At 54.6% G+C, this 25,585-nt stretch overlaps 1 protein-coding gene across 8 annotated transcripts in view; it reads left to right on the top strand.

The window, feature by feature from the left end:
* Window positions 1-1,534: 1,534 nt before the first annotated feature.
* The window catches only part of IMPA2 (inositol monophosphatase 2), a 31,864-nt gene continuing 7,813 nt past the window's right edge, over window positions 1,535-25,585 (top strand). Inside the window, exons 1-7 of one of the 8 annotated variants that reach the window (XM_089894928.1) lie at window positions 1,676-1,751; window positions 2,815-2,863; window positions 11,365-11,498; window positions 11,917-12,045; window positions 17,936-18,040; window positions 19,816-19,861; window positions 21,586-21,694. In XM_089894928.1, the coding sequence (XP_089751054.1) occupies window positions 11,446-11,498; window positions 11,917-12,045; window positions 17,936-18,040; window positions 19,816-19,861; window positions 21,586-21,694 (442 nt within the window). In that variant the 5' untranslated portion in view covers window positions 1,676-1,751; window positions 2,815-2,863; window positions 11,365-11,445. Of the gene's footprint in view, window positions 1,752-2,814; window positions 2,864-11,364; window positions 11,499-11,916; window positions 12,046-17,935; window positions 18,041-19,815; window positions 19,862-21,585; window positions 21,695-25,585 lie in introns of all 8 variants that reach the window. The other 7 variants (XM_089894924.1, XM_089894925.1, XM_089894926.1 and 4 more) reach the window with 7 other exon arrangements.

Raw genomic sequence — 25,585 nt, 5'->3', positions numbered from 1 at the left:
TATATGTGGAATCTAAAATATGACACAAATGATCATATCTACAAAACAGAAACAGACTCACAGACATAGAGAACAGACTTGTGGTTGCCAATGGGGAGGGGGCTGGGGGAGGGAAGAACTGGGAGTTTGGAGGTAGCAGATGCAAACTATTTTATATAGAATGGATAAACAACAAGGTTTTACCGTATAGCACAGGGAACTATATTCAATATCCTGTGGTAAACCGTAACGGCAAAGAATATATATGTATAGCTGAGTCGCTCTGCTGTACACAACACTGTATATCAACTATACTTCAATGAAATTTAAAAAAAACAAGAAGTACCAAGCACATGTATGTTAACCCGTATAATACTTACCAAAAATATTTTACAGTTGAGGAAGCTGAGTCAAAAGAGGTTATTTGTAACTTGCTCAAATGCACACAGCAAGGAAGGAATGAGGCCAATACTTAAAGTACTTAGGAAACCTGGGGGCACCAAACTTCACACTAGTTAAAACCACATGATTCTGCCTTAAGATTTTTGGAAGTTAGGCAAGGAAGTTACGGTCTTTTTCTCTAGATGTGTGATAGGCTGGACTCCATGTGAGTTTATCTGAGCCCCAGGTTGGTCCGGGCCGGGGTTGAGGGTGGGGGTGTGTTCAGAAAGGGTAGCTGAGAAGAGGCCAAAGAGAAATGTCCTAACTTCCTAATTTTGCTTTGTGCTGGGAATAATCTCTAATGAAAACCTGCCATGAGGATCAGCAACTGAATACACTTAATTTTAAAATGAAGCATCCGAAGCGCAGTCTTAAGTATTTTCGGAAACCAACTCCCTATTTGACAATCATGAAAAATATGAACAAGAAAGATGGAGCGGAGCCTGCCCTCGGCTGCCCCAGTGCGGCCGGGCGGAGCGGGCAATTCTCCGCCAGTTTCCCCACGTGTAGGGCGAGGTGGCCGGGCGACCCTAACACACTCCGTTTCCTGATTCCTCCTTGTTGTTTGTATTTCCACCAGTCTCTCGTTCCTACACCTAAAGCCTCTCTACCAGGTGTCCAACGCACGGTGGACACAGACGAAGGCTGACAGTGTGAACAGGGTCCCGTCGGGGTGCAAGCGGTCAGCACTTGTTACAGGGCGGGCCGGGCAGCTCCTGAGCTCCTGAGCTCCAACTGCAGGAGGACCGCCGCCCGGTACTCGCGGTGAGCGGTGCCCGCGGCCAGCGGCGCCCGAGGTGCTGCCGGCCGGGTCCGCGCGGGGGACGCTCCTCGCTCGCGGCCACACCCTCGGGAAAGGCTCTGAGCTCCGCGAGGGTCCGAGCCGGGCCCCTCTCCCGCCACGCGGCCCTCAGCTTCCCACAAGCTGGACCCAGCTTCAGCGGGGACTCGGAGGGGCGGGACCTGGCGATGTGGGGGCGGGGCTCATCGCCGGTCGCGCAGGGAGAGGGACCCAGGGAGGAAAGGAGCGGGGCTCGGCGCGGGGCGGGGTTTGCGCAGGAGGGCGGGGCAGGGAGGGGCGAGGGGCGGGACGGGACGCTGGGCGCTGCTCCAGGGCCAGGGGCAGCTCCAGGTCCGCTCCCCGCCAGCTCCCGGTCCCTCGCAAGTCCTCACGGGCGGGCGAGCGCGGCCCAGGCGCGGAGCGGCGGGAGGCGCCGGCGGGCCCGGAGGCCGCGATGAAGCCGAGCAGCGAGGACGGGGCGGCGCAGGCCGGGGGCCCGTGGGAGGAGTGCTTCGAGGCAGCGGCGCAGCTGGCGCTGCGGGCTGGACAGGTGAGCGCGGCTCCGGGCGCACGGCAGGCGCACTCGGACTTGGGGCAGAGCGGACGCAGGGCGTGGGCGGACGGAGACCCAGAGGGCCGGGCCGGGACCTGGGGGCGCGAGCCGCGGAGGGGCTCCGCGCAGCCTACCGCACACTGTGCACCTGCCACGCCTGCGCCGGGACGGGCGCCCTGGATCCCGCGGCCCGGAAGCGCGGGCCGGGCTCGGGGCGCAGGGCGGCCTGGCGGGAGCGGGCGGGTCATGGCGCGCGGACTGCCTCGGATTTGACCCAGTGGGCGGGACACGGTGCGGTTGCCCCGCGTTAGAACCCCTACGCGTGGAGGTCGGGCGGACAGCCTATCCTCGCGCATCCGGAGTCTAGAGGGTTCCACTCTGCGTTTGGAGGAACTGCTACCCGCACCGGAAGGGTGACGGTCAAGCAGCGGAGCTGAAGAAACCTTCAGAGGGCAGCCCCTCTCTTCGCACTTTCCTGTGTGTTTTGTTCCCCCATTTCCTCGGTGCTTCACGCCTGGGGTTCCGCAGGCCACGTGCGGCGGCGAATGGGGGGCGCGGGGGGAGGCAGGGCGCAGGGACCGCTCGCTCCCTGCTCGCGCGTCAAGGCGCTCGGCTGCGTTACTGCGAGCGGAGCAGGAGGGTGGACAGAGGAGGAGCCCTGCCCGCAGACGGATTTTCTGTTCCCAGCGGCAGTTCCTTTTCGGTCTGAAAGTGCCCCACGGGCTAAAGTCAGGCTGTCGCCAGTCCTGCATTTGAAGTGAGTCCTTAACGTGAACAGTCACAGTCCGGTCCCTTGGTCCCCTAAAAGTTAACTTTCAACACTAGTGGACCCTCCCTCTGTGAGACTTGATCCTTGGGGAAAAGGAGGACCCCAGCCTTACCTGCTGCATTGATGGAGCTCATGGTTTCAGGGCAAACGTTCTTCCTGGAAAGCTGGTCCACTGTGTGAGGGGCGCGCTTGACCTCCCCCCTCCCGAGGCCCTCACTTCCTCTCCAGAGTGAGCGTCCTCAGGATATTTGGTAACTTTTAGGTTCCACCATACAACTTTTCTTCTTTCAGCTTTGAGAAGAAGCCAGTTTAGAATTCAGACACCACTGTGTAAACCCTGGTGAGTTGTTACGGGTTTCTGTGGTTTTTCAAATTTAGATCCTTGAGGAAACAGAAGGGTTTTTGAAACCCCCCCCTTTTTTTTAACAAATTTACAAATGCTTACACAGAACTTGCAATATAGCAGGCACCGTTCTAAGGGTCCTGGGAACTTTAACTTATTTAAGAGATAGCTTCTGCTTTTGCAACTTGCCAAGAACAACAGAAAAAGCTTTTTTTGACAGTGGGGGAAGGATGCAATAAGGACTCTGCCACTGGGAGTCTGATCAGGGGGCCCAGCACTCTGGGCTCCCTCCCTTCTGGGCATTATGCTGAGGCTTCCTGCCTGCCAGGCAGTGGCGGGGAGAGTGGCCGAATTGTCTGTGGCTGGGAGGGACAGAAGCCACACAGGGTCATCCTAACCCGTGTAAAGAGGGACAGACTGTCTTAGTAATGTTCTGACAGTAACAAGGTGCTGATTGGAGAAAACCTGGCCTGTAGCCAGAAAGCCCCAAGAGGCATGAAGGGTGGTTAGTGGTGATTCTTGGGAGTCCTCCTTAGCCAGAGGCACATTTGGTACAGGTTCTGTGGCCTTGTGGCCCAACGTGCCCGCCCTCTCACGTTCTGCTGTTTTATTAAGTCTGCTACTCCCGAGACAGCTCTGTGTGCTCCACCGAGTCTGGGTTCTCTACGTTCAGAGGGAGTGCCCTCCCTCCCAGGAGACAATGTCTGCCGTCCATGTTTCAGACATTGATTCAGGGCAGCCCTGGACGATTTGCTGCCACCTCCCCTCTGCCGCATCCTGAGAGGCCTCCCAGACCCCTCCTTCCTTGTCTCTCCACCACCCATCCCTGTGGTGCCCCTGAGAAGCATCCCTTCCAGTCCCAACCACCGTACCACTGCAGAAGCCCCTCCCTGGCTGTTGGGCTTTGGGGAAGGGGGTGATGTCAGCCCCACACCATCACCACCACGAGTACACAGAGTGATATTCATCGAAATGGGTATTTATCATCTTTTACGTGATGTGTGAGCAAAAGTATTTTAGGGCTTCCCTGGTGGCGCAGTGGTTGAGAGTCCGCCTGCCGATGCAGGGGACACGGGTTCGTGCCCCGGTCCGGGAAGATCCCACATGCCGCAGAGCGGCTGGGCCCGTGAGCCGTGGCCGCTGAGCCTGCGCGTCCGGAGCCTGTGCTCTGCAACGGGAGAGGCCACAGCGGTGAGAGGCCCGCGTACCGCAAAAAAAAAAAAAAAAAAAATCTTAGAAAACTATGCTTTTTAAGTTCTATCCTGCAGGGATAGATCCAGGTTTTCTTGAACCTGAAGTTTAGACAATTTACAGGACCTCTTTAAGAAAAAAAATACAAAATTACAAATTCAAAATTAGATATAAAAGTTTATTTAGAATAAGAAAGATCACAACAGCGTAAATTTTAAGATGCTAACAAATATAACAAAATACATGAGAATAATTTTTTAACTGCTTCTCAATCTTCTGTAATACTCTTTTCCCATTTTTGGCTTTATACTCTTTACATCTTTGAATGACAATGATTTTGTAGTACTTTCTATGGAGAGACTAGAAAGGTAAATTCAGGCTTTCCTGTAGGATGGCTCATTGAAATTGATTACTATGGTTTAGAAAAGTTTAATTAGGCTTCAAACTTGTTACTGGTAGGGTCATATAAATGTTTAGGATTGCCATCAAATTTGAGAATCCTGTCAGTTTTATTTTACATATTAGTTGTCAGACAGGGAAGAATTTTCCAGTGTGCTCTGAGGGGATGCCCTATGTCCACCTCCAACTGCCCAGAGCAGAGGGGCACAGCGGGGGCTCTGACCCAACATCGCTATTTGTCTGGCTTGCATTGCCACAGGTGTTTTTGTTTGTTTCTTTGTTTCTGTTTTTTTGTGTGTGGTGGCATTGGGTCTTCATTGCTGTGCATGGGCTTTCTCCCTAGTTGTGGCCAGCATGGGCTACTCTTATGGGCTACTCTTCCTTGTGGTGAGCGGGCTTCTCATTGTGATGGCTTCTCTTGTTGGGGAGCACAAGCTCTAGGTGCACGGGCTTCAGTAGTTGCAGCACATGGGCTCAGTAGTTGCAGCACAGGAGCTCAGTAGTTTGTGGCTTGCAGTCTTTAGAGCACAGGCTCAGTAGTTGTGGCGCACGGGCTTAGTTGCTCCACAGCATGTGGGATCTTCCCAGACCAGGGCTTGAACCCATGTCCCCTGCATTGGCAGGTGTACTCTTAACCACTGCACCACCAGGGAAGTCCCCACAGGTGTTGTCTTGATTTGTGATTTTATTTTTATCAGTTATTCACACAGGGAGTTTAAAAAGTGAAATACTGCTAAAGGGACTGTCGTGGAACCAGCAGTGTCCTGTCCCGTGTCATCCTCATCCTTTTCCCCAGAACTCACTGTTTTCAGTTTTCTGGTAGTTACACCCGTTTTCTAAATAGTAGCTCTTTTTTTGCGCCATCCGCATTAGACACTGTTATGTCCTGTGGCTGTGTTACATGTTGGTTCCATTGGTGCCTGTGCTCACGTGCTATGACCACATGTAGCACACGGTCAAGCTGGGTAGCATGGTTGTATTACATATTCTTTTCTTTCTTATGCAGCTTGTGTTTTCCTTAAGGTCAAAAAAACATATTTTTTTAGCTTAGTTTTCTACACACCTACCAACAGCCATCTTCTGACTTCCCAACAGAATTTTTGATGATCTCCTTGGTATAGACACTCATGGGTCTCGCTGCTGGGGACACGTGGTCCTCACACCTTCGTGTGCATCAGAAGCACCTGGAGGGCCTCCGCAGCAGGCTGCATCCACCGCAGGGTTCCTACTCACCGGGTCTGGAGTGGGGCCGAGAATGAGCACTTCCACCAAAACCCCAGCTGATGCTGTCCGGCTGGGGATGGCACTTTGAGAAACACTGCCGTATGTAGTATTTTGTTACGTGACTATATGACAGTTTATTCATTCAACTCTTGAAGAAACTCTGGATGATGTCCAGTTTGGAATTATTAGGCATAATGTTGCTCATCCAGCACTCTCGCATGTGTCTTTTGGTTACCTCCATATGCATTTCTGCTGGGGTTAGATTAACAATAGGAGTGAAATTGCTGTGTCATCGTGTATGAAATTCTGCCAGGTGGTTTTCCAAGGCGGATGCAGGGATTCATGATTCCCCAGCAGGAGGTGAGGGTTCCTGTTGCCTCATCTCTCAGACGACACTTGGTATTGTCTGTCTTTCTATTTTAGCCCGTGTGACCAGTTTGAGGTGGTGTTTTACGGTGGTTTTAATTTGCATGTCCTGTATGACTAATGAACTTAAGTGCCTTTTTATGTGTTTACTGGCCTCTGTTTTTAAAATGGTGGTGCTAAAACAGGTTAGAAATGTATTCATTCACACAACAACTATTTGAGTAACTCTGGAAAGGACTTTAACCTTACTCTGAGTGTGATCGAGGTTCGGGGTAGAGTCCCATGTGGAGCCCTGCAGGGTGATGGGGAGACCACCCTGGCTGCTGCTGGGGTGGGGGTGAGGCTGCAACGCCACAGGGGGTGGGGCAGAACCAGATCTCCGATGGACCGAGTGAAGGATGAGGGTGGATCTGACTGGGGGTGGTGAAGAAGGTGGTAAACAGATGTATTTCAAAGGCAGAGCTGCCAGGTTTCCTGCCAGATCGGCAGCGGGTGTGAGAGGAGCCAGGGGTGCCTGCAGGGTTCGGGTCTGAAGAACTGTCCAGTGAATTTGCAGGAACTGTAGGGGGAGCAGGTTTGGAGGTGGAGGTCAGGTCCTGTGTTCCACGAGCTGTGAGCTGTTGACCTTGAAATGCCGGTGGATCTCTACGTGGGGGCCTTTGGGTGGAGAGTTCACGTGAGAGGCTGAGGGTGGAGGCGCCAGTTTGGGAGCCATCAGTCAGCCTGGGCTGATGTCTCAGGCTGGGTCCCGCCCGGGATGGGGACAAGCAGGCTTGTCTGCCCTGGGCTCTCCGTAGGCGGATCCCATGTCGAGCTACCGGCATTTCCTCTGGGAGATCGCAACCTGGCGGGACGTGGAGGTGGAGGTCCCCCTGCTGTCCTGGCTGAGGATGGAGAGGGCAGCTGGTGACCTTGCCATTTCCACTGTCAGTCCTGGCCTTGTCAGCCCCACCTGCACCGCGCCCCAAGCTTCCGCAGAGTGGGGTCACCCATGTTGACATTTGTAACACTTTCACCCACATTTGAAGCCTCAGCCAAGATGGAACTTGTGAGATAGCAGCTGGCAGGTGGAGCAGCAGCCCCACTGGCACACATGGGCTGAGGGTCCAGGGACAGTCTATGGAGAGCTCTCTCTCACGCAGAGAAGGGTTTGTGTTTTCTGTCTGTTCTGGCCTTCAGCTGATGGGGCCAGGCCCACCCACATTCCAAAGGGCAATCTGCTTTACTGATTAATATGTTCATCTCATCCAAAAACGTCCTTGCAGAAACACCCAGAATAACATTCAACGCAGTATTTGGGTACCCCACAGCCCAGCCAAGTTGACACATAAGATTAACCATCACATCACATTCATAAGTCTGGAACCTGAAACGTGGCAGTACCGCCAGGCCCACATCTGCAGGGGAAAGATGTTGCCTGTTGAAACCCCACTTCTGCAGAGTTCTCCGTGTGCGTTCCATGGGTCCCCGAGCTCACACACATTGCTCCATAGGGATGGGTGATAATCGTATGGTCGACTTGGGGACAGTAGCATACAACCGAGATGGTTCACAGACAAGAAAGAGGCATTTGGACGTGTCTCTGAATGACACCTCAGATGCTGGAGCGGATGGGGTTTGAAATTCAGGCTTCAGTGACTTAAGTCCCATATTTTATATATTAAACATTAACAGAATGTTATTTTGAGGGAGAGATCCAGGCCAGGAGGTCTATGAAGTGCAGGCTTAGTTAGTGAGTAGCTGAAAAACATTAATTAAAAAACAGCCACACTAACTTATTGCTGGCAAAATGAGAATGTTTAAAATCCCAAGACTGAGAGAAAACAGTTGTGGTAAAGGGTTTTAGCAGGTAACTCACCCGGAACCCCACAGGCCTTTCCCCTGAGGATGCGACTGTGATTAAAAGGCAGGGCTGATTGAGTCTCATAATGATTTGTTTAAAAACGAGACACTGGGCTTCCCTGGTGGCGCAGTGGTTGAGAGTCCGCCTGCCGATGCAGGGGACACGGGTTCGTGCCCCGGTCCAGGAAGATCCCACATGCCACGGAGCGGCTGGGCCCGTGAGCCATGGCCGCTGAGGCTGCGTGTCCGGAGCCTGTGCTCCACAACGGGAGAGGCCACAACAGTGAGAGGCCCGCATACAGCAAAAAAACAAAACAAAACAAGACACTATCCCCACCTTTCCTCTCAGTGTAGGAAATTGTCTGAATTGAACTTTTCTTAACCTAGTACTGAGATTTGTACATTGTGTATGTAGTAGGTTTGGGGGGTTTTGTCATAAGGCATTAAGTGTTTTGAGGCCTCGGCCCCCTCAGATGGACGGATGGGCCTTCAGAGGAGTGGACAGGAGAGTGTCTGGGGCCAGGATGGCTGGCTCATCTGAAGGGCAGTGTAGTCTGGGACGATAATTCAGAAATGGGATCTAAATATCTGGGAGTGCAACCGGATGAGAGGGAGGAGTCGGGAATGGTCTGCAGGTCCCTCCCAGGCGTGCAAGGCCCGAAGGAGCAGCAGCTGGTGAAGAGGGCTGGCCATGGCAGCACTGCAGGTGGCTGGGAATGCGGGTGTGGCCTGCCCTGCGCTGAGGGACACAGGCCCACAAGGAAAGGATCATCACACAGCCATAAACACTAATAGAAACGGAAAAGAAATCCTTATAAAAGGACACGCTCTAGCATCCTCCTCCTGGATCCATAATTTCCGTCCTTTGCATGATCTGTGGCTGGGGGCCTGGCTCCCCTGGGAAGAAGCCCAGATGACATCAGGACGCCCCCACTGCCCCTGGGCATGTCTCCTCTCCGTTGGATCCAGAGGATGGAGAGGCCAGGGCGCTCAGATGAGGCTTCATGAGAGCACTTGCCGAGCTTCTTCCCGACTTAGTTACCTGACCCCGTGTGCACCCAGCAGGTGTTCTCTGAGACCCCACCATGTGTCAGGCTGCAGAGCCCACCTGGGGGTTGGGTTCAGACACAGGGCAGACGAGGGTTCTAACCTGGGAGCCAGGAGCGAACTTGCAGGGTGAGCGCCGGCTCTGCGGGGAGGTGACATCCCAGTCACAAAGGAGGAGTGCTGGGGCCAGAGGAACCTGGCGTCCAGTGGGAAGGGGGCGGGAGGGTGAGTGACGGTTCGGTGCAGCATGAGGGGCAGGGTATGTGGGGGCGCAGAGGTGGGCCGATGGGCTGGCTCCTTTAGAGTCGGGGACAGAGGCAGGGGGTCCTTTCTCCCCACCCCTCCCAAGTCCATTTAGAGTCTGGGAGGCAGGCTCTGCTTCCCGAGTCACCCAGGGGCCCGTCCCTTCCTGCCACTGCTCTGACCCCACTGATCTGACCCCGGCGACCACGCCCAAGTCACAGCGGAGGGAGTGGAAGGGCAGGAGGAAGTGCCGTGCCAACAATGGCTCTTTGAGGACGTGACTCGGGAGTCACACGCATCGCTTCCCCTCGCGTCCTCGGGGCCGACCTTGGTCCCAGGGCCACACCTGCCTGCACAGGAGGCTGCGATGCGGGCTGCCATGTGGCTTGGTGCCCTGCTAACCTTGGGCTTTGTTCCTAGAAGGAAGAGGGCCAGCTACTCGGGTCCAGTTGTCTCTGCTCCAGGCCAGCCTACGGAGGCCACTGTGAGCTACGTCGGGGGTGACTTCATCCTCGGGGAGACGGGGCCATTAGGTGCTTTATGCGGGCCCGGGCTTAGCGAGCCCTTCTGGCTGTACTGCAGGGAGTGGACATGCGGGGGACGGGGGGGGGGCCCGGGAGGCAGGACAGGATGGAAGCCAGAGGGTGATGGGCTTCGAGGGCAACAAGAGGCGAAACAAGACAGATCAAGGGGTCAGTGTTCCACAAGTGCATGAGGTCCGGTTGGAAAAAATGGTGTTGAGTCTGTTTAAGCAGTCTGAGGTATAATGTACTGGTGACTTGAATGGTTTTGCACCTCGGCTGTGTGCCGGGCACGACCCTAGACACCAGGCGGGCAGCAGGGAGCAGAGAACAAGCCGGGTTTTCTGTTAGAAACCATTACAACCAATCTGTTATCTTTGCAACCAAGCTCGGAAAACCAAACAACTGTCTGGGCTTGGTGCTGGGATGAGGACCGCCCCTGTTTAGGGGGTCCTGCTTATTCTGTGAAATCCTGCATGAGGAAGCCTATCTGCAGGCTTCCTGGAGGCGTCTTCCTGGCCTCCTCCTCTTCAGCGAATGGGTACATGGGATGTGGGTACAGGGCATGTGTGTACATGGCAGGTGGGTACAGGGCATGTGTGTACACGGCATGTGGGTACAGGGCATGTGTGTACACGGCATGTGGGTACATGGGATATGGGTACAGGGTATGTGTGTACATGGGATATGGGTACAGGGCATGTGTGTACACGGCATGTGGGTACAGGGCAGGTGGGTACAGGGCATGTGTGTACAGGGCATGTGTGTACACGGCATGTGGGTACAGGGCAGGTGGGTACAGGGCATGTGTGTACATGGCAAGTGGATACAGGGCATTGTGTACATGATGTGTGTGTACAGGGCATGGGATACACCCACCTAAGGTTGAAGAGTAAGTATCACGGGGTGGGCGGTGTGGATGTCAGGTGGCGGCTGAGCGAGGGGGTCCATGGAAGGAGGTGAGGGACCCTGGGTGCAGCAGGTCTTGGAGGAGAGGTCAGAGGTCGCTTCAGGGTCCTGCTGTCACTGTGGTTGGGGACTCAAGCTGTGACTCGGGCAGAGGTGACAGGATAGGCCCTAGCTGCAGTGGGGCTGTTTCCTGATTAATACCCTCAACGACTTCCTGTGTGGGCCCCCGGGGAGGCCCTGGCGCTCAGCCCTCTGTCCCGGGTGTAGGCGAAGCGCTGGCAGCTCCTGGGAGACCAAACCACACGGTCCTGTGACCTGATGCACCCAGTCCCCGGGGCGTGAGGCCAGGGCCTGCCTTCTAGTTCTCTGCGTGCGTTTTCACTTTCCCGGGTTTGGTTTCGGCTGCACCGTTTGGGCTCCCGATCCAGGGGCACGTTTGTGTGACGGGTAAAGTGAATGAGGAGAAGCGGTTCCTGCACTGAAATCTCCCAAGTTCAAGCTCGGCGGCTCCGTGGGGCTCCGTGGCTGAAGCTTCACGTCCTTAGAACCGCGTTCCTTTCCTGCAAAGAAAGACTGTTCCACCCATGACCGCCTTTCTCGCGAGAAGAGTTCCCAGGAGCCCCACAGAGAGCCGGGTGCCACCGGTCCATCTGTCTGGCCATCCGCGGTGGGGGAGGGGGCCCAGCTCTGGTGCAGGACCGCCCCCAGCGTAGGGGGTGCTGGCCAGCATCACCCACCTCCCGACTTGCATTGCAGATCATCAGGAAAGCCCTTTCTGAGGAAAAACGTGTCTCAACAAAAACGTCGGCCGCAGACCTGGTGACAGAAACAGATCACATGGTGGAGGCTCTGATCCTGCAGGAGCTGCAGCAGCGCTTTCCCTCCCACAGGTGGGTGCGCTGGGGCCTCGCTGACTCCTTGCTGTGACCCGCCCCCGGCCGCGTGTCCCCCCACTCCCCGCCCCACCGTGGATCCTGGCAGGGAGTCCCCTCTGCTGTGCCCTGTCAGCCCAGGGTCACGCGGACTTTCCCAGGACGCATCCCCGCGTGTGGCCGTCGCCAGGGCTGCCCGCCCCTCCTGCCAAGCCCACACCAAGCCCTCAGGGCCAACCCCCTCCAGAGCAGGTGTCCCTGACCTTTTGGGTCACTGTGTGGAGAATCTGATGCAACAATTAATCTTTTCCTTGAAAAAGGCCAGCATTTGCCCAGCACTGTGTGTCTAGTTCCAAGGGGGCCCAGAGCCCCAGGGCAGATGCTCTGAGCTCGGGGAGGGGGCTCCTTGGGCACAAGTGTCCCTTTCCTTCCTTAGGGAGCTGCTCACCCTGGAGCCCAATCGCTGGATTCCCAGGTGTAGACGACATGTCTGTCCAGCCCCACGTCCATGTGGATCAGTGAGGGGCTTCCTCCTGCCACGTGATGCCCTGCAAGTGACTGGGGGGTAGGGGACAGGCCGTACACACTCGCACCTTCTCCCCGCTCCTTTCTTCTAACCCACATCACCTGGGGGGTCATGTGTGTGTATATGTGTGCGTGTGTGTGTGCAGGCGTGTTGACGGCAGCCCTTGTGTTTCAGCGTCTCTCCCTTTTTCCTTGTTTGGCGTAAAGTCAGGACCCTAGCATCTATTATAATGGTTACAGGCTCTGCACTGTTTATGATTTCTTAACTTTCAAAAATCTAAATTAAATGGCAGCGTCCAAAGAATCAGAGCTGACCTTTGAACAGCATGGGTTTGAGCCACACAGGTCCACGCAGACGTGGCTGCAGACACAGGGCAGGGTGGGCGGGGCTGGCTGGCAGGGTCAGTGCCCCTGGCCCCGCCGTGTTCAAGGCAATTGGATTCCCTGAGAGGTGACGGCTCAGGAACCACCACTGGTTCTGGCTCAGGAGCTCTTTCTGTCCCTGTATCGTCTGGTGGCTCCAACAGCAGTGAGGCAGCTGGACTGTGGGGCCCTGGGGTCCGGGGTCCAGGTAAAGGCTCTGGTCAGTGCAGGGGTCTGCGTGGTGGTGGTCCCAGGCCTCCTGGCGCTTTGAAGTCAGATCACTCTGACAGACTGAATCCTGAAAGTGCTGGCCAGTTGCTGGTGCTTTGGATGCACTGTTGTGTCGATATGGGGCCTGGTGTCTGTTTGCACAGTGTGAATTTACACACTCCTTGACAAGTATCACAGGACAGAAGACAGTGTGTCACACGGGGTGCCTCAGGCTCCAAAGCCCCTTAGGAAGACTGTCTGGGTCTGCCCAGAGCAGCAGTCCCCACCCTGGGTGGGTGTCAGGCCCCCTAGAGCCTCTCCAACCGTGCCTGCCAGCCCACCTGACAAAGCCCTGGGCAGTGCAGGTACCCCCTACCCCCTAACAAGAGGCAGCGGTCCCCAAGCTGCAGGCTGCGAGGCAGGGACTGGCTGCCCATGTCAGCCTGGCTCTGCTCCCTCTCCCCTCTTGGCTCTGAGAGCAAAGCCAGGATGCTACTCTCTGCTCTGTTGCCTAGAAAATCAGGTGAAATCATTTTTTAGCATATCTAAGTCAGGTTTGTCTTTTTCCCAATGATTAAGATTTAAAAGAAAGTATCAGAATTTGGGGACATTTAATTGTATTTTAGATCAGAGACAAATTGAGAAACTTGTGATGAGGAAAAAAATTGCATGCATATTATAAGATAAAATAGTATATTGTTATTTTTCTGCATTCAGAGTATTAAATATATCCCTTAAACAACAAGTTGGTATAAGGCTGTCACCCTTTCTTAAGAAGTCTGAACTTATGCTCTTCCTCATTTTTAGTCTTTCACAAAACAGTATTAAAGATAGATTGCATGGGACTTCCCTGGTGGTGCAGAGGTTAAAGAATCCGCCTGCAACGCAGGGGACACAGGTTCAATCCCTGGTCCGGGAAGATCCCACATGCCGCGGAGCAACTAAGCCCGTGAGCCACAACTACTGAGCCTGTGCTCTAGAGCCCGTGAGCCACAACTACTGAGCCTGCATGCCACAACTACTGAAGCCTGCGCACCCTAGAGCCCATGCTCCGCAACAAGAGAAGCCACCGCAATGAGAAGCCCACACACTGCAACGAAGAGTAGCCCCCGCTCGCCACAACTAGAGAAAGCCCGTGAGCAGCAACAAAGACCAAACGCAGCCAAAAAAAAAAAAAAAAAAAAAAATTAAAAGACAAGATAGAATGTAGCTGTTTTGACTTTGATAAAATAAGAAACAACCTGACTGTGGGCTCCCTGGTTTTGCTATTTTATTTTACTCACTGGTGAAACCCAAAGCCTGGGAGATGGGTGTGGACAGAAACTGCACTCGCTTCTGCCCTCGGCTGGGCAGTTGCTCCACCCCCAGGGATGGGAATCTGACCACAGTGTCACCCAGCACTGACACTGCCGCGCGGAGGAGGTGACACAAGGAACAAGGTCAGGGCCGCGTTCCCTAAGCACTGTGTTGGCGCCGAAGGCATGAACTCAGTCTGCGTCCGGGCCGCCTCTGTGGGTGCCGAAACCTGTTCCAGCTGTGCTCCCAAGTGAGATCCAAGTGGGGCAACTTTGAAGACATGCAGTAGCATCGCTAAGCCTGTCTGCGTCTCCTTGTCCGGGAGGCACAGGCCGGGGGAGGAGGATGGCTGGTGCTCTCTCGCCTCTGCCGGGGCTGGGCCCCTGGTGGGATGTGGCCGCACTGTTGTGCTGACCGGCCCCTGTGCCCTGTGGGGTGAGTGCACTCGGGGATAAGGCGTTCCTGGCCACCACCACCTGAATGCCTGCCTGCATTGTCTCCCCGCTGCATTTCACGCTGTGTCCTCGGGCAGCAGAGCCTGGGCCGAAGCCTGAGCGATGAGGCTGAGGACATTAGCTGGCTCCCTAGTGGACTGAAGGTGACCCTGACCTTGTCACAGAGTCAACAAACTGGCCGAAGAGAAGGCCTGGGTGCTCCTGGCCATCAAAATCATAAGGAGGGTTTGTTACGACTCTTAGGAAGAAGTAATAAAGCAGAACGTATTGGTCTAACTTGTTTCTAAGCTCTGAACCTTGTGCCTGGTGCTCTTTTCCTCTGTACATTCGATAGGCCTATGAAATGGCCCCATGCTCAGTCACATGTGTTGTTTCTGTTTACATTGTGGGTTTTTCGTGGACGGTCCAGCGCTCTTGTTGAGGTGTCTGTTACTCTCTCACACACCATCTGAGTCCATGTACCCCGGCCTCTGCAGGAATTACCTTCCCACACGGAGAAAATCAGGGTCCACAGTCTGGGGAGGTATTCTGGTGCCTTAGAAGAGTGAACACGTCTGAGGCCCTGCCCCCAGGGCCACCCACGGGCACGAGGCAAGTGGGGAGGTGACCAGTGCTCCCCCCGCCTGGGCTTGTGGTCAAGAGGAGGGTGCCCTCGGCCTCAACAGTCGACGCCCAGAAAGGCCAGGCCTTGGAGTGGCTGCTTGGAGTGACTCCCACCAGAAATGCCCCACAGGACGAAAGCTGTGTCTGCAGATGCATCATGGGGGCTGCTCCGGGAGCCCAGAGACCGCGTACACACATTTGCTGATGGACTGACGGCCAGCCGCAGGCTGTGGTCCAGCTGTCTGAGCTGTCGGCCCCTCCTCCTCCTCCAGGACCCCAGCGACTCCTGCCAACTCCCCTAGTAGGTACCAGCTTCTCGCTTAAAATCAGGTTAGAAAAGGAAGAAGATTCCACATTCCTCCCAGGTTCCTGGGATCATCTTTGTTGTGAGTCATTTCTATTCTCGACCTTAGTGACGTATTCTCACTGCTTCCTGGACCTTGTGCCCAGTTCAAGCCTGGGACTTTGTCCTCATGTGTGTGTGTTTCGGGTATGGCCCCCTTTCTTTAAGAACATAATCACAAACTGTTGCAGGAAAATCACGTAGCTGTGGAAAGCACTGAAGACAGATTTAATACCTTACATCTTTGACTCAGAAAACCTCAGAGCTAATTGCGGCATAGGATCGTCCCCTTGTTTCTGCCGGGGTTAGCGGTCGGGAGTCACCCTGCCTGGCCGCACCCCGCCCAGCCTCCTCTGACTTGATGGTCACCACGACCTTGTTCATCTAGACCCGCCTACCTGGGTCACATGATCCGAATGATCCAAATTCCCAGCGGGGAGGATGGCAGGGAGGCTGCCCAGCAGGAGGAGGGACAAAAGCCAGGAGCTTCCCGGATGCATGTGGTCTGCCCTCTGGGCTGTAAGCTCCTGGGGGCAGCTGTAGGCTTTCTCCACTCACACGAATTTTCCAGGTTCCTCATGCCTGCCCCCAGTCCGGTACTTTGCTTGCTCACAGATGGGTTTTTCCAGGGACAGCGGTGGGCGGGCTGGGAACAGCAACCTGAAAATGATGATGTAGCCTCATCGTGTACACGGACGAGCTTCAGGTGGTTTGTCTGTATCTGGATGACTCTGCACATAGAGCGTGAGTTTCATAATCTTTGGGACAGAAATGCTGCCAGAGTTGAGGGGGACCAGCTGAGTGACGGTGCAGGTGACGGCACTGTGTCAGTTGAAGTGACACCAGAATGAAGGGCACCTTCACAGTGTTAGGACCGTGACATGCCAGCCTGGAGAGCTTCCTGCGGTGACAGAGGTGTTCTGTCTGCACGTCCAGTGTGGTGGCCTCTGACCCGTGTGACTAGTGAGACTAAGGCGCCAACGCTAACTTTTTTTTTTTTTTTTTTAATTTTATTTATTTATTTTTGGCTGCGTTGGGTCTTCATTGCTGTGCGTGGGCTTTCTCTAGTTGCAGCAAGCTGGGGCTACTCTTTGTTGTTACAGTGGCTTCTCTTGTTGCAGAGCACAGGCACTAGGTGCGCGGGATCCAGTAGTTGTGGCACGCAGGCTCAGTAGTTATGGCTCGTGGGCTCTAGAGCACAGGCTCAGTAGTTGTGGCACACGGGCCTAGTTGCTCCGCAGCACGTGGGATCTTCCTGGGCCAGGGCTCGAACCCGTGTCCCCTGCATTGGCAGGCGGATTCTTAACCACTGTGCCACCACGAAAGTCCCCAACTCTAACTTTTAAATTCTATTTAAAAAGAGCTTCCCGGGCTTCCCTGGTGGCGCAGTGGTTGAGAGTCCGCCTGCCGATGCAGGGGACACGGGTTCGTGCCCCGGTCCAGGAAGATCCCACATGCCACGGAGCGGCTGGGCCCGTGAGCCATAGCTGTTGAGCCTGCGCGTCCAGAGCCTGTGCTCCGCAATGGGAGAGGCCACAACAGTGAGAGGCCCGCATAACGCAAAAAAATAAAAATAAAAAAGAGCTTCCCGACGACTACAACTGGGGTGTGCAAAACGCCAGCAGTAGGACACCAAGCATTTCTTGTTTTTCACTCGTTTTTCCTTCTTGGTAGAGGTGTGCTGTGGTCAGAGCCCCTTTTCCTCTAGGACAGACATGCATGTGAGGACCTAGTGAGAAGCCCTTGGCAGGACAAGGTGAACCTGATCTGTTGGGGACGGTCGGAAACCTGTGTCGGGCGCCGTCCTGAGGGTTTAGGTGGAGTTTGTTCTTTCCTCCCAGGAGGCAGGGATGCAGACACTTCGGGGGACCCTCCAGCATGAGCCAGCATGGTGCGGGGGGACAAGAAGGAGGGGTAGGGGAGCCATCCCTGGTTTCCGGCCTAGGCGGCTGGCTCCTGGCGGCTCCCGTTGCTGAGACAGACCAAGTGGATTCTGCCTTGTTGCCATCTAGTTCAGGTTCCCAACAGGGCATGGACGGCCTTGCGGTGGGGCTTGTGTTCAGAGGACTCGTCACAGAGGACGGGCGGGGACAGGGGACCGGGGTGTGTGGCCTGCGTACTCCTTCAGGATGGGGTCCAGAGGGGAGCCCAGGGTGGGTGGGGCCTCCCAGGAGCAACGTCAGCTCCTGTCTCCCGCATGCGGGACGGATGCCATGTCACCACCTGCGGTTCGGGGAGGCTGGGCTGGGTACAGATGGAGTGTCAGCTGTGATGCAGCCTGTTCCCCCAACCCCAGGCCAGCCCCCCCAGCATCCTCAGGCCCCTGGCTGGCTCTCTTCTCGGCCTTATCCCTGCAGAGTCAAGTCAGCGCAGAGCTCAGCTTCTCGCCGGCAGCTCTTCCCACATCCATCCTCGGACCCCCGCCTGGCCCACTGCACCCCCGGTGCTTTAACAGGTGTCACCTTGTGTGTCTGGGTCCCACCAAGTGACAGATTAGCAGAGGGCAAAATGCAGAAGGTCTTTCCCGGACGCTGCCCCTGTTTGACCGGAGAGGCCGGGTGAGATCTCCTCACCCTGCCTGCTGGTCTCCGGGGCCGGGGCTCGAAACGCTGAGTCTCAAGTTCCTGGCCTTTTCTCAGGCTGAGCTCTGTCCACTGCAGGTTCATCGCGGAGGAGGCTGCAGCCGCTGGGGCCAAGTGTGTGCTTACCCCCAGCCCCACCTGGATCGTTGACCCCATTGATGGCACCTGCAACTTCGTGCACAGGTGAGCGCAGGCACACCCCGGCTTTTCCGAAGCAGCACGTCAGCAAACCTCTAGCGGGTTTGTGGTCTCACTTACAAGTCATGATACTTTAAAATAAAGTTTCCCATTTGTGAGATACGTTCAGAGCATGTAGGAGATCTTCACTTGTTTAAAAACTATTGCATTTGTCACATTTAAACGTTGGGTTGAATTAAGAAGGACCCTTAAGGAGGCCCCTGGAGAGATGGGCAGGGTTGTAAATAACACAGGTGTCTGGTCCAGCAGCTTTGGGAGCACGTGTATGGATGGTGGCCTGGGGGGTTGAGGAGCCACCGGCTGCCGGCCTAATCTGGACAGATGTCAGCCCAGAGCAGCAGGTTTTCGGAGGTCAGAGGCATGTGATGGCAGTGACCTGCCCAGCCCCAGAAGCGCTGACGGGGGGCGGGGTGGGGGGCAGTCAAAGCCTCCCACGAGGACACTCGCGCAGCCCCAGAGCTGGTTGGCCCGGGCTCCTGCCCCATCCCGGGTCCCCATCGGCAGTTGGGGGGCCTGTGGACCTGCAGCCCCCACCAGCAGGACCCGTGGGGAGGGCCCCTCCCATAGGTGAGCCAGCCGCCTGCTTCCTTCCTGACAGTGAGAGCGGCCAGGGTGTGGGGTCCTCAAGTGGAGCATTTGTGTGTAAGTGTGGAAAGTGATTCAGCGCATCCCAGGTGGTCTTTTAGAGACGGTGGAACAGAGCCATCTGGTGACAGCAACAGTGTCATCAGACTCTAACTAGAGCATGACACCCCTGGGGAGTCCTGTGGGACCACAGGGCTCCCCTCCGGGTGTGTATCTCTGAGTGGGGCTCCTGTTCCTGTCCCACTGTGTGAGGGTGGTAGGCACAGAACGGGCCAAGCCCTACCATGGACAAAGGCCACATGTCCACCCCAGGACCAGAGAGAGAACCTGGACGAGAGTGTCATTTGGGAAACAAGCTGTGAGGCTGACCCTTAGACTCCAGACACAGTCCAGGGCCGTCCAGGTCTGTGGTGACCCTTGAAGCCTAAAGGCACTTGGGGGCCTCTGGCCACTGCACCTCGGACAGGACCTGTCCTGCTTGTGTCCAGCAGCACTGGGACTAGAGCAAGTGGGAAAAGCCTTCTGAGGGCGGGAACCACAGCCAGGCCCGGCCGTGGCGTGTCAAGAGCCTCCGCATGGAGTCGGCAGGGGACATCACGGCGCAGCCTGGGCAAGGCTGGGTTCCGAGTCTCCTGGGTTAGAAGCAGCCCTTCCTTGTTCCTACTCGTTAAGCCCTAACGATCCTCGCATAAAGGAGTAATCGTTCTGGAGACGTAACCTGTAAACCCGCAGGCAGGATGCGAGATCACCGCCTGCCTTCCACGCAATGGCCACGCCTGCTGTCCTGTGCGAGGCTCACCCAGGGGTCACGGCAGGAGGGACGCGATTGTCTTGGACCCAGCCCCTCGATGGACGCAGGAGCCAGGCCCCTCCATCCCTTCAGCCTCTGAGAACCAGAAAGCTGATTATTAACAACTCTCCACCAGGTCCTCCGTGGTCACTGTTGAGTCACGTCCGTCCGGACGACGGCCAGCGTTGTTGTCTGTCAAGGCCGCTGTCCTACATGCCAGCTCGGCCTGCTTGTCCTCGAAGCGCTCAGTGAAATTGTGGGAGGTACTTTTTGACAAACCCAGCCACGCTGTAGAAGGGTCCTCTGCGCCTCCAGCCATACAGAGGCTCCTGAGTTTGCACGCGTCCGTGTGTGTCACCGTGTAAACCATCTGTCTTCTCTGCAGGTTCCCGACAGTGGCAGTGAGCATTGGGTTTGCTGTGAACCAGGAGGTATGTGATGAGTGGGGCCTGGCCACGCGGCCCCTTGGGTGTTGTTTATTCATCTTGCTTCTTGGTTCCAACCTCAGTTTTCCTCTCCTTGTCCTCGGCCTTCATCATGATGAGTAAATCCAAGCATGTGTTTTCAAATCCAAGAAAGTAAACAAATGCAAACCAGTTTGGGGTGTTTGGGTTTGGGGCTCCAGCCAGCCCTCCCTCTCGGTGGCCATTTAGCGATGCCGCGTGGAGGGGACGTTCTGGACAGATGTTCCCAGTTAGTCTCCATCTGACCCCTGGGGCGTGTGATCGAGTCACACACAAAAGAAACTCCTATTTTTGGAGGACATTTCTAATCCCAGTGTTCTATTCTTCATTCTCCTCTAGCTGTTGGGTGAGAACATGGCTGTTGCGTGGTTCCCATATACCCTCGGAACTGGGCCATATCTTGGGACCTGCAGAAAAGGCTGGATCCAGGCTTAAGCTTTATTATCCAGTTTCAGCGATTACACTTAGGAAAAGCCTTACCTTCGTTGCAGTTACTACAGTTACACTTGAATAGGGCAGGGGGCCAGGCTTTGCGGAGGGAGCCCTCATCAGGGCACCCTCAGGGTTAGCGCAGATTCTGGGGCAGCAGAGTCATACCCGTGAGAAAGAACTTAACTTTTGAGGTGAAGATAAGCAAGAGCCTTAATGTTGAGATCTGGTGAGGGAGTCAGTTACTCACTTGTTTCTCTGTTAAATGTGGTCATTGAGATGAGCAAGTGAAGCAGGAAGCTCGGGGCCCAGGGGCTGTTCATCCTGACGGCAGGGTCTCTGACTGGCCAGACCCAGGCCTGTGACGGTCCGGGGTGTGCGCTGGGTACACGTGTTCTGGCCTCGTCGTGGAGGCCCTGGCTGCCTGCCGCAGTGTCTCAGAGGCCGGCCGGTTCCAGGACTGACCTGGGCTTGAGAAGGGGGGCGGTCACGTGCTGACTGGAGGGGGCACAGGATCTGGGTGTGTGCTGACTGGAGGGTCTTCCCAGAAGTGAGCCCTTCTCCTGCCTGCCCAGACTTCCCTTGGGCGTTTGCGGGGCTTCTCCTCGTTTTCTCTGTCCATTGGCAGCCCCAGGCACTCGTGCTGTTCTTAGCCCAGGACGGCAGGGAGTCCGGGAGGAGAGGCAGACGGGCTCCGGGTGTAGGGAGGCCTTTTCCCAGCTCCCTTCCTCTCGGCACTGGCTTGTGGGGACTGAGGCCGAGGGCCCAGTGATGTGTGCGGTGAGGGAGGGATCAGCCCCTCTGGTGAATCACGTCTCTTCCTGGGCCGCCCCAGGCTCTGTGATGCTCTTGGATCTCCAGATGCATTCTGAATTCTTCACACGTCAGCAATTTTGAGGGTTTCTTGTGGGGTTTGATTGGAGTCACAAGAGCCTTTTTTCCCCTCCCAGAGAAAACAAAAGAGGCCTTTTTGAAGAAGGAAGCTTTTTCAGTAATTTTCAGTTACTAATGCTTGATTATGATGTCAGTTTAAAATATAGTTTTATTTGTTTAAATATATCTTTAAATATAGTTATTTAAGAAAAGAACATTTGCTTTCATGTCCAGGTCTAGGTTTGAATCCAGATGCTAATTTTTTGAGTTCCCTTTCGAAAGCTAATTTCCATCCATGGTCCTTGTGTTAGTGGTCACAGCTAGAGCTGCATGGCCTTCGGTCCCTGTGTCACATCCTGTATCTGTTTTCTGTCCTGCCCACCCCACAGCTGGAGTTCGGGGTGATTTACCACTGCACAGAGGAGCGGCTGTACACGGGCCGGAGGGGCCGGGGCGCCTTCTGCAACGGCCAGCGACTGCGCGTCTCCGGGGAGACAGGTGGGCCCCGCTCGTGTCACGCATTCCGCGAGGCAGTGGTGGGGATCTCCTACCGAGGTCCAGTCTCTTCGGGGACAGCGCACCCCTGGTGGGCTGGACGTCGAGCCAGTCTGTGTTTCAGTGTGGATGTGGATGTGGCCGGGAGCCTTCAATGGGCCCTTTCTGTTCTGCTCTCACCTTTCATCCCTAATGTGAGAAGGAACCTGGCAACTAGTTCCCGTGTGGTCCCAGTGGGCCTGGGCGAGCTGGCCAGGCCAAGGGCAGGGTCAGAGGCATACTCTGGCCCTCGGAGCCCCTTGGTGACCCGGTTCCCCAAGTGCGGGCTGTGGCTTCCTGGATGTGGACCCACTGCTGTTGGCTCCAGTCCCTGCGAGAACACGGACGGCCGCAGGGGAGCCGTGTCCGTGAGCTGTGGTGTGTGCACCACAGATGCTCCCTGCCCTTGTCATTGCTGGAGCAGGACCCAAGCGCACCGGTGGCTTTTACAAAGGGCTGCTGTTACACTCAGACTGCCTGTAACATACAGTATTGACAGTATGTGCCTAGTTGGCCTGAGAGGTGGTGAGAGGGGTCAGGAGTGTCCCTGCCCCCGAGCTGCCTGCAGCCAGTGAGGAGACAGGCCTTCCAGCCCAGGTCAGGTCCGCTGAGGTCCGGTGAGAGCAGCGCCGTCTGGATCCCTGGCCAGGGTGACTGTGAGCCGTGGATCTGCCAGGGAGATGATCGCCCCGTGAAGGACGGGCGAGGCAGGAGGCCCAGGCCTCACGAGTGTTGCGGGGGAGGTGGGCAGGAAGTAATATCGCAGGAGCTCCAGAGGGAGGGGCCCGGCAGGACCACGGACCGGCCTCTGCCACCGCCCAGCCCAGGCTCCTGCCCGGGGACTGTTTGGTTTGGCCACGTAGACAGCAGTGTTGATTACAGCTGCGCCTGCCAGGAGTTGGCCTGCCAGCCAGTTGTGTAACTCGGGGGTGAGGGAACGCGTTGTCAAAGGCCCTGGTGAACTTTGCTCCACATTCATTTGCTGTGACTTGAGGCTCGGTGCCCACGCTCACACCCATCCCAGGCCCTCCGCCCATGGGCCTCCTTGCTCAAACACGCTGTCCACCCCCCTCTGCAACGCAGAACCCTAAGTCCGTCGGTGCTCGTGTCCCAAAGCTCACTTGGGATTTTTTAAAAATTCTGACTCATAAAGTCCAGGGTGATGTTTTCATTCCTGGTTGTCTTCTATTTGCCGGGTGACGAGGTTTCTACAGGAGGTGACGGAAAGCTCTCCTCAGCAGCGTGGTCCTTAGGTGTTGTGCAGACCTGGCTGCAAAGCCTGACTCTGACACCTTCCACATGTGACTTGTCAGCTCTGCTCCTGGAACCTCAGTGTTCACGTGGGCGGGAGGTGACGCTGATGACAGCTGTGAGGATCAAATTGAATCCTGCCCACAGGGCACTCAGGAACGGCCTGGCGCTGGTGCCCAAAATGAGAGTCATTATCAGAGAAGGAATTTGAATCTTCGCATGAGATCAACCAGCTGTTAATTCTGGGATGCGTTTCTGGAGGAAGCGGTCGCTAAAACAACCACCACTCATCTCCCTGCTTTCCTTGCCTTCTCTTTCCTGTGCTCCTTTCTGCAATGTTTTCAACTCACAAAAACAAAGCAAAGACCACACTGCATAGCGGTAAAGGATTAGATGAGGCCAGAATTTCTTTGGTAGCTTTTTCTCAAAATTCTACCTTGCAGAACTGCAAACACATACAAAGGGGACAGAAAAAGTACAGTGAACCCACATGACCCATCACAGCCTGATGTCACCCCTCTGCCCTTCCCCCATGGCCAACCCTGCTTCCTCCAAGCTGCCTGCCCCCACCACCCCAAACAACCCCTTGCTACAAACCCCAGACATAATGGCACTTTCTAGCCAGCATTTCAGTACGTATCTCTCTGTCACTTTCTCTTAAATCTTTTCCACCTTTTTCACCGATTTTTTAATTTTTAAAAATTTCAAAAAAAAATTTCCTCCTTTTCACCTTCCATGTCTTGTAAAGCATAATCTATTGTGTTTATTTATTCTCGTTCCTTTAGCTTGACCTTCTTTTCTGAACTGTTTCCTTTCCTAATTCTTTCCTAGGTTCCCTCCCCTCTACTTTTGAGTGATGTTCTTCTTCCGTGGATTCTCCGTTTCTTTCTCTTGCAGCTACTTCTGTTTTATGGACAGGTCTTTCTGGAAATCTCTGATCGACTGGAGAGATGTTATTCTGCTCCCTGTTCTCTTTTTTCTTATGATAATTGTGTATGGGATTCAAACATCATTCTTTTACATTCTTTCTAATTGAAAGAGCTCTGGAGGCCGGTGGTGTGATGGGGTGGGGGGTGAACACTTTCCATCGTCTCGTGGCTCTAGGGCTCCCTCTTCTGCTGTGTTTGTGAAGTGCCTGCAAAGTTGGCCTCTTCCTTGGACGGTTGGCTCTGCTCCTCCCGCAGTGCTACCTGTATCGTCTCCCTCCTTTGCCCCTGATTCCCGTCCAGTGAATTTGGGGTTCACTCCCATGCGTTTCTGCCCAGTGGGTCCTGCCCTGAGAGTCCCTGGAAGGTCGGTTACGAGAGGTCGTAGTAGCTGTCAGGGGTTCGCCCGCCCACTTGCCCTCTGGGGCCTGGATACGTCCTTGTGGATGTAGGTTTTTGTAGATGGTTTTTGTCTGTGGTTTGTGTTTTGCTCTCCCAGCTGCTCTGTTTTCTTGTCAGAGGGGATTTGGAAGAGGTTACATAGGTTTCCAGGGCAGTCTTCTCCAGGATTCTGAACAATACTTTTTTTTTTCCAATTATTTATTTTTGAACATAATGTATTGAGGTGAAGGTCGCGTAACATGAAATTAGCTGTTGTAAAGTGAATAATTCAGTGGCGTTACATTCCTGGCGCCCCGTGTTTGGGTGGCTCCGGGGTAACCCCTTCCCGTTGGTCACTCTCTGCCTCTCCCTCACAGCCCCCAGCCTTCTTTCTGTCTAGTTCTGGGGTTTTCAGTGAAGTACAGCTAATACTACTTTTCGTGTGAGGAGCTCACGGTCTGCAATGATCTGGAAGCCCAAGCACGTGTGTCACACATGCCGGTCCGAGGCCATCACGGGAGCTGCACGACCTGCGCTCATGCCCACACTTCAAGGCACAGTCACCTCTTTCCTGTAAGGACGTATTTCAGGGCAGACAGAGGACTTGCTTCTCTCACCTCTAAGTTGTAAAATCTCTCTCAAGACAACAGTGCTCTGATCCTCAACCAGAAAAAGGGTTTTCAAACTGTTGGAAGTCACGGACTATTTTTTCACCCTAAAATTTGTTTATTGAAAGAGGATGCATAGATGCCCTGCTTCAAAATCTATTTGATTTTTTTATAGTGGTAAAATATATATAACATAATAATTGCCGTTCTAACCATTTTTAAGTGTACAATTCAGTGGCATTAATTACATTCACGATCTTGTGCGTCCATTTCCTCTATTTCCAAATTATTTATCGCTGCAAATAGAAACTCTGAGCCCATTAAGCAATAGGTCCCCGTGCCCCCCCACACACACCCATGAAGTCACAGAATATTTTAAATTATATATATATATTAGTATTTGATTAAGAGCTAAACTATTATGATAAAAATAGTTTGAAAGGTAATAAAAGTCATAGTAATTGTGGAGAGCTAGTCAGAATTAATCATAATATAAGACAATATTAAGTAGAGGGGATTGCCATTTTTACCTTTGTTTCATTATCTGGGCAAAAGAAAACAGTAGAAAGTATTTTGCCTCAGGTGGCAGAGTTCAGATGACTTCTTAACTGTCTGGGTTTCATTTAAAAACACCACTGTGCGAGCATGAGGAAGAGTGGATACACTGCAGCTGGGGGGCGGGGGACACT

Source organism: Delphinapterus leucas, chromosome 14 (genome assembly GCF_059928025.1).
Source record: "Delphinapterus leucas isolate spDelLeu-1000000601 "Yukka" chromosome 14, BTC_Dleu_Yukka2, whole genome shotgun sequence".
Classification (NCBI taxonomy): Eukaryota; Metazoa; Chordata; class Mammalia; order Artiodactyla; family Monodontidae; genus Delphinapterus; species Delphinapterus leucas.
This window is presented reverse-complemented; position numbering and strand designations above follow the sequence as displayed.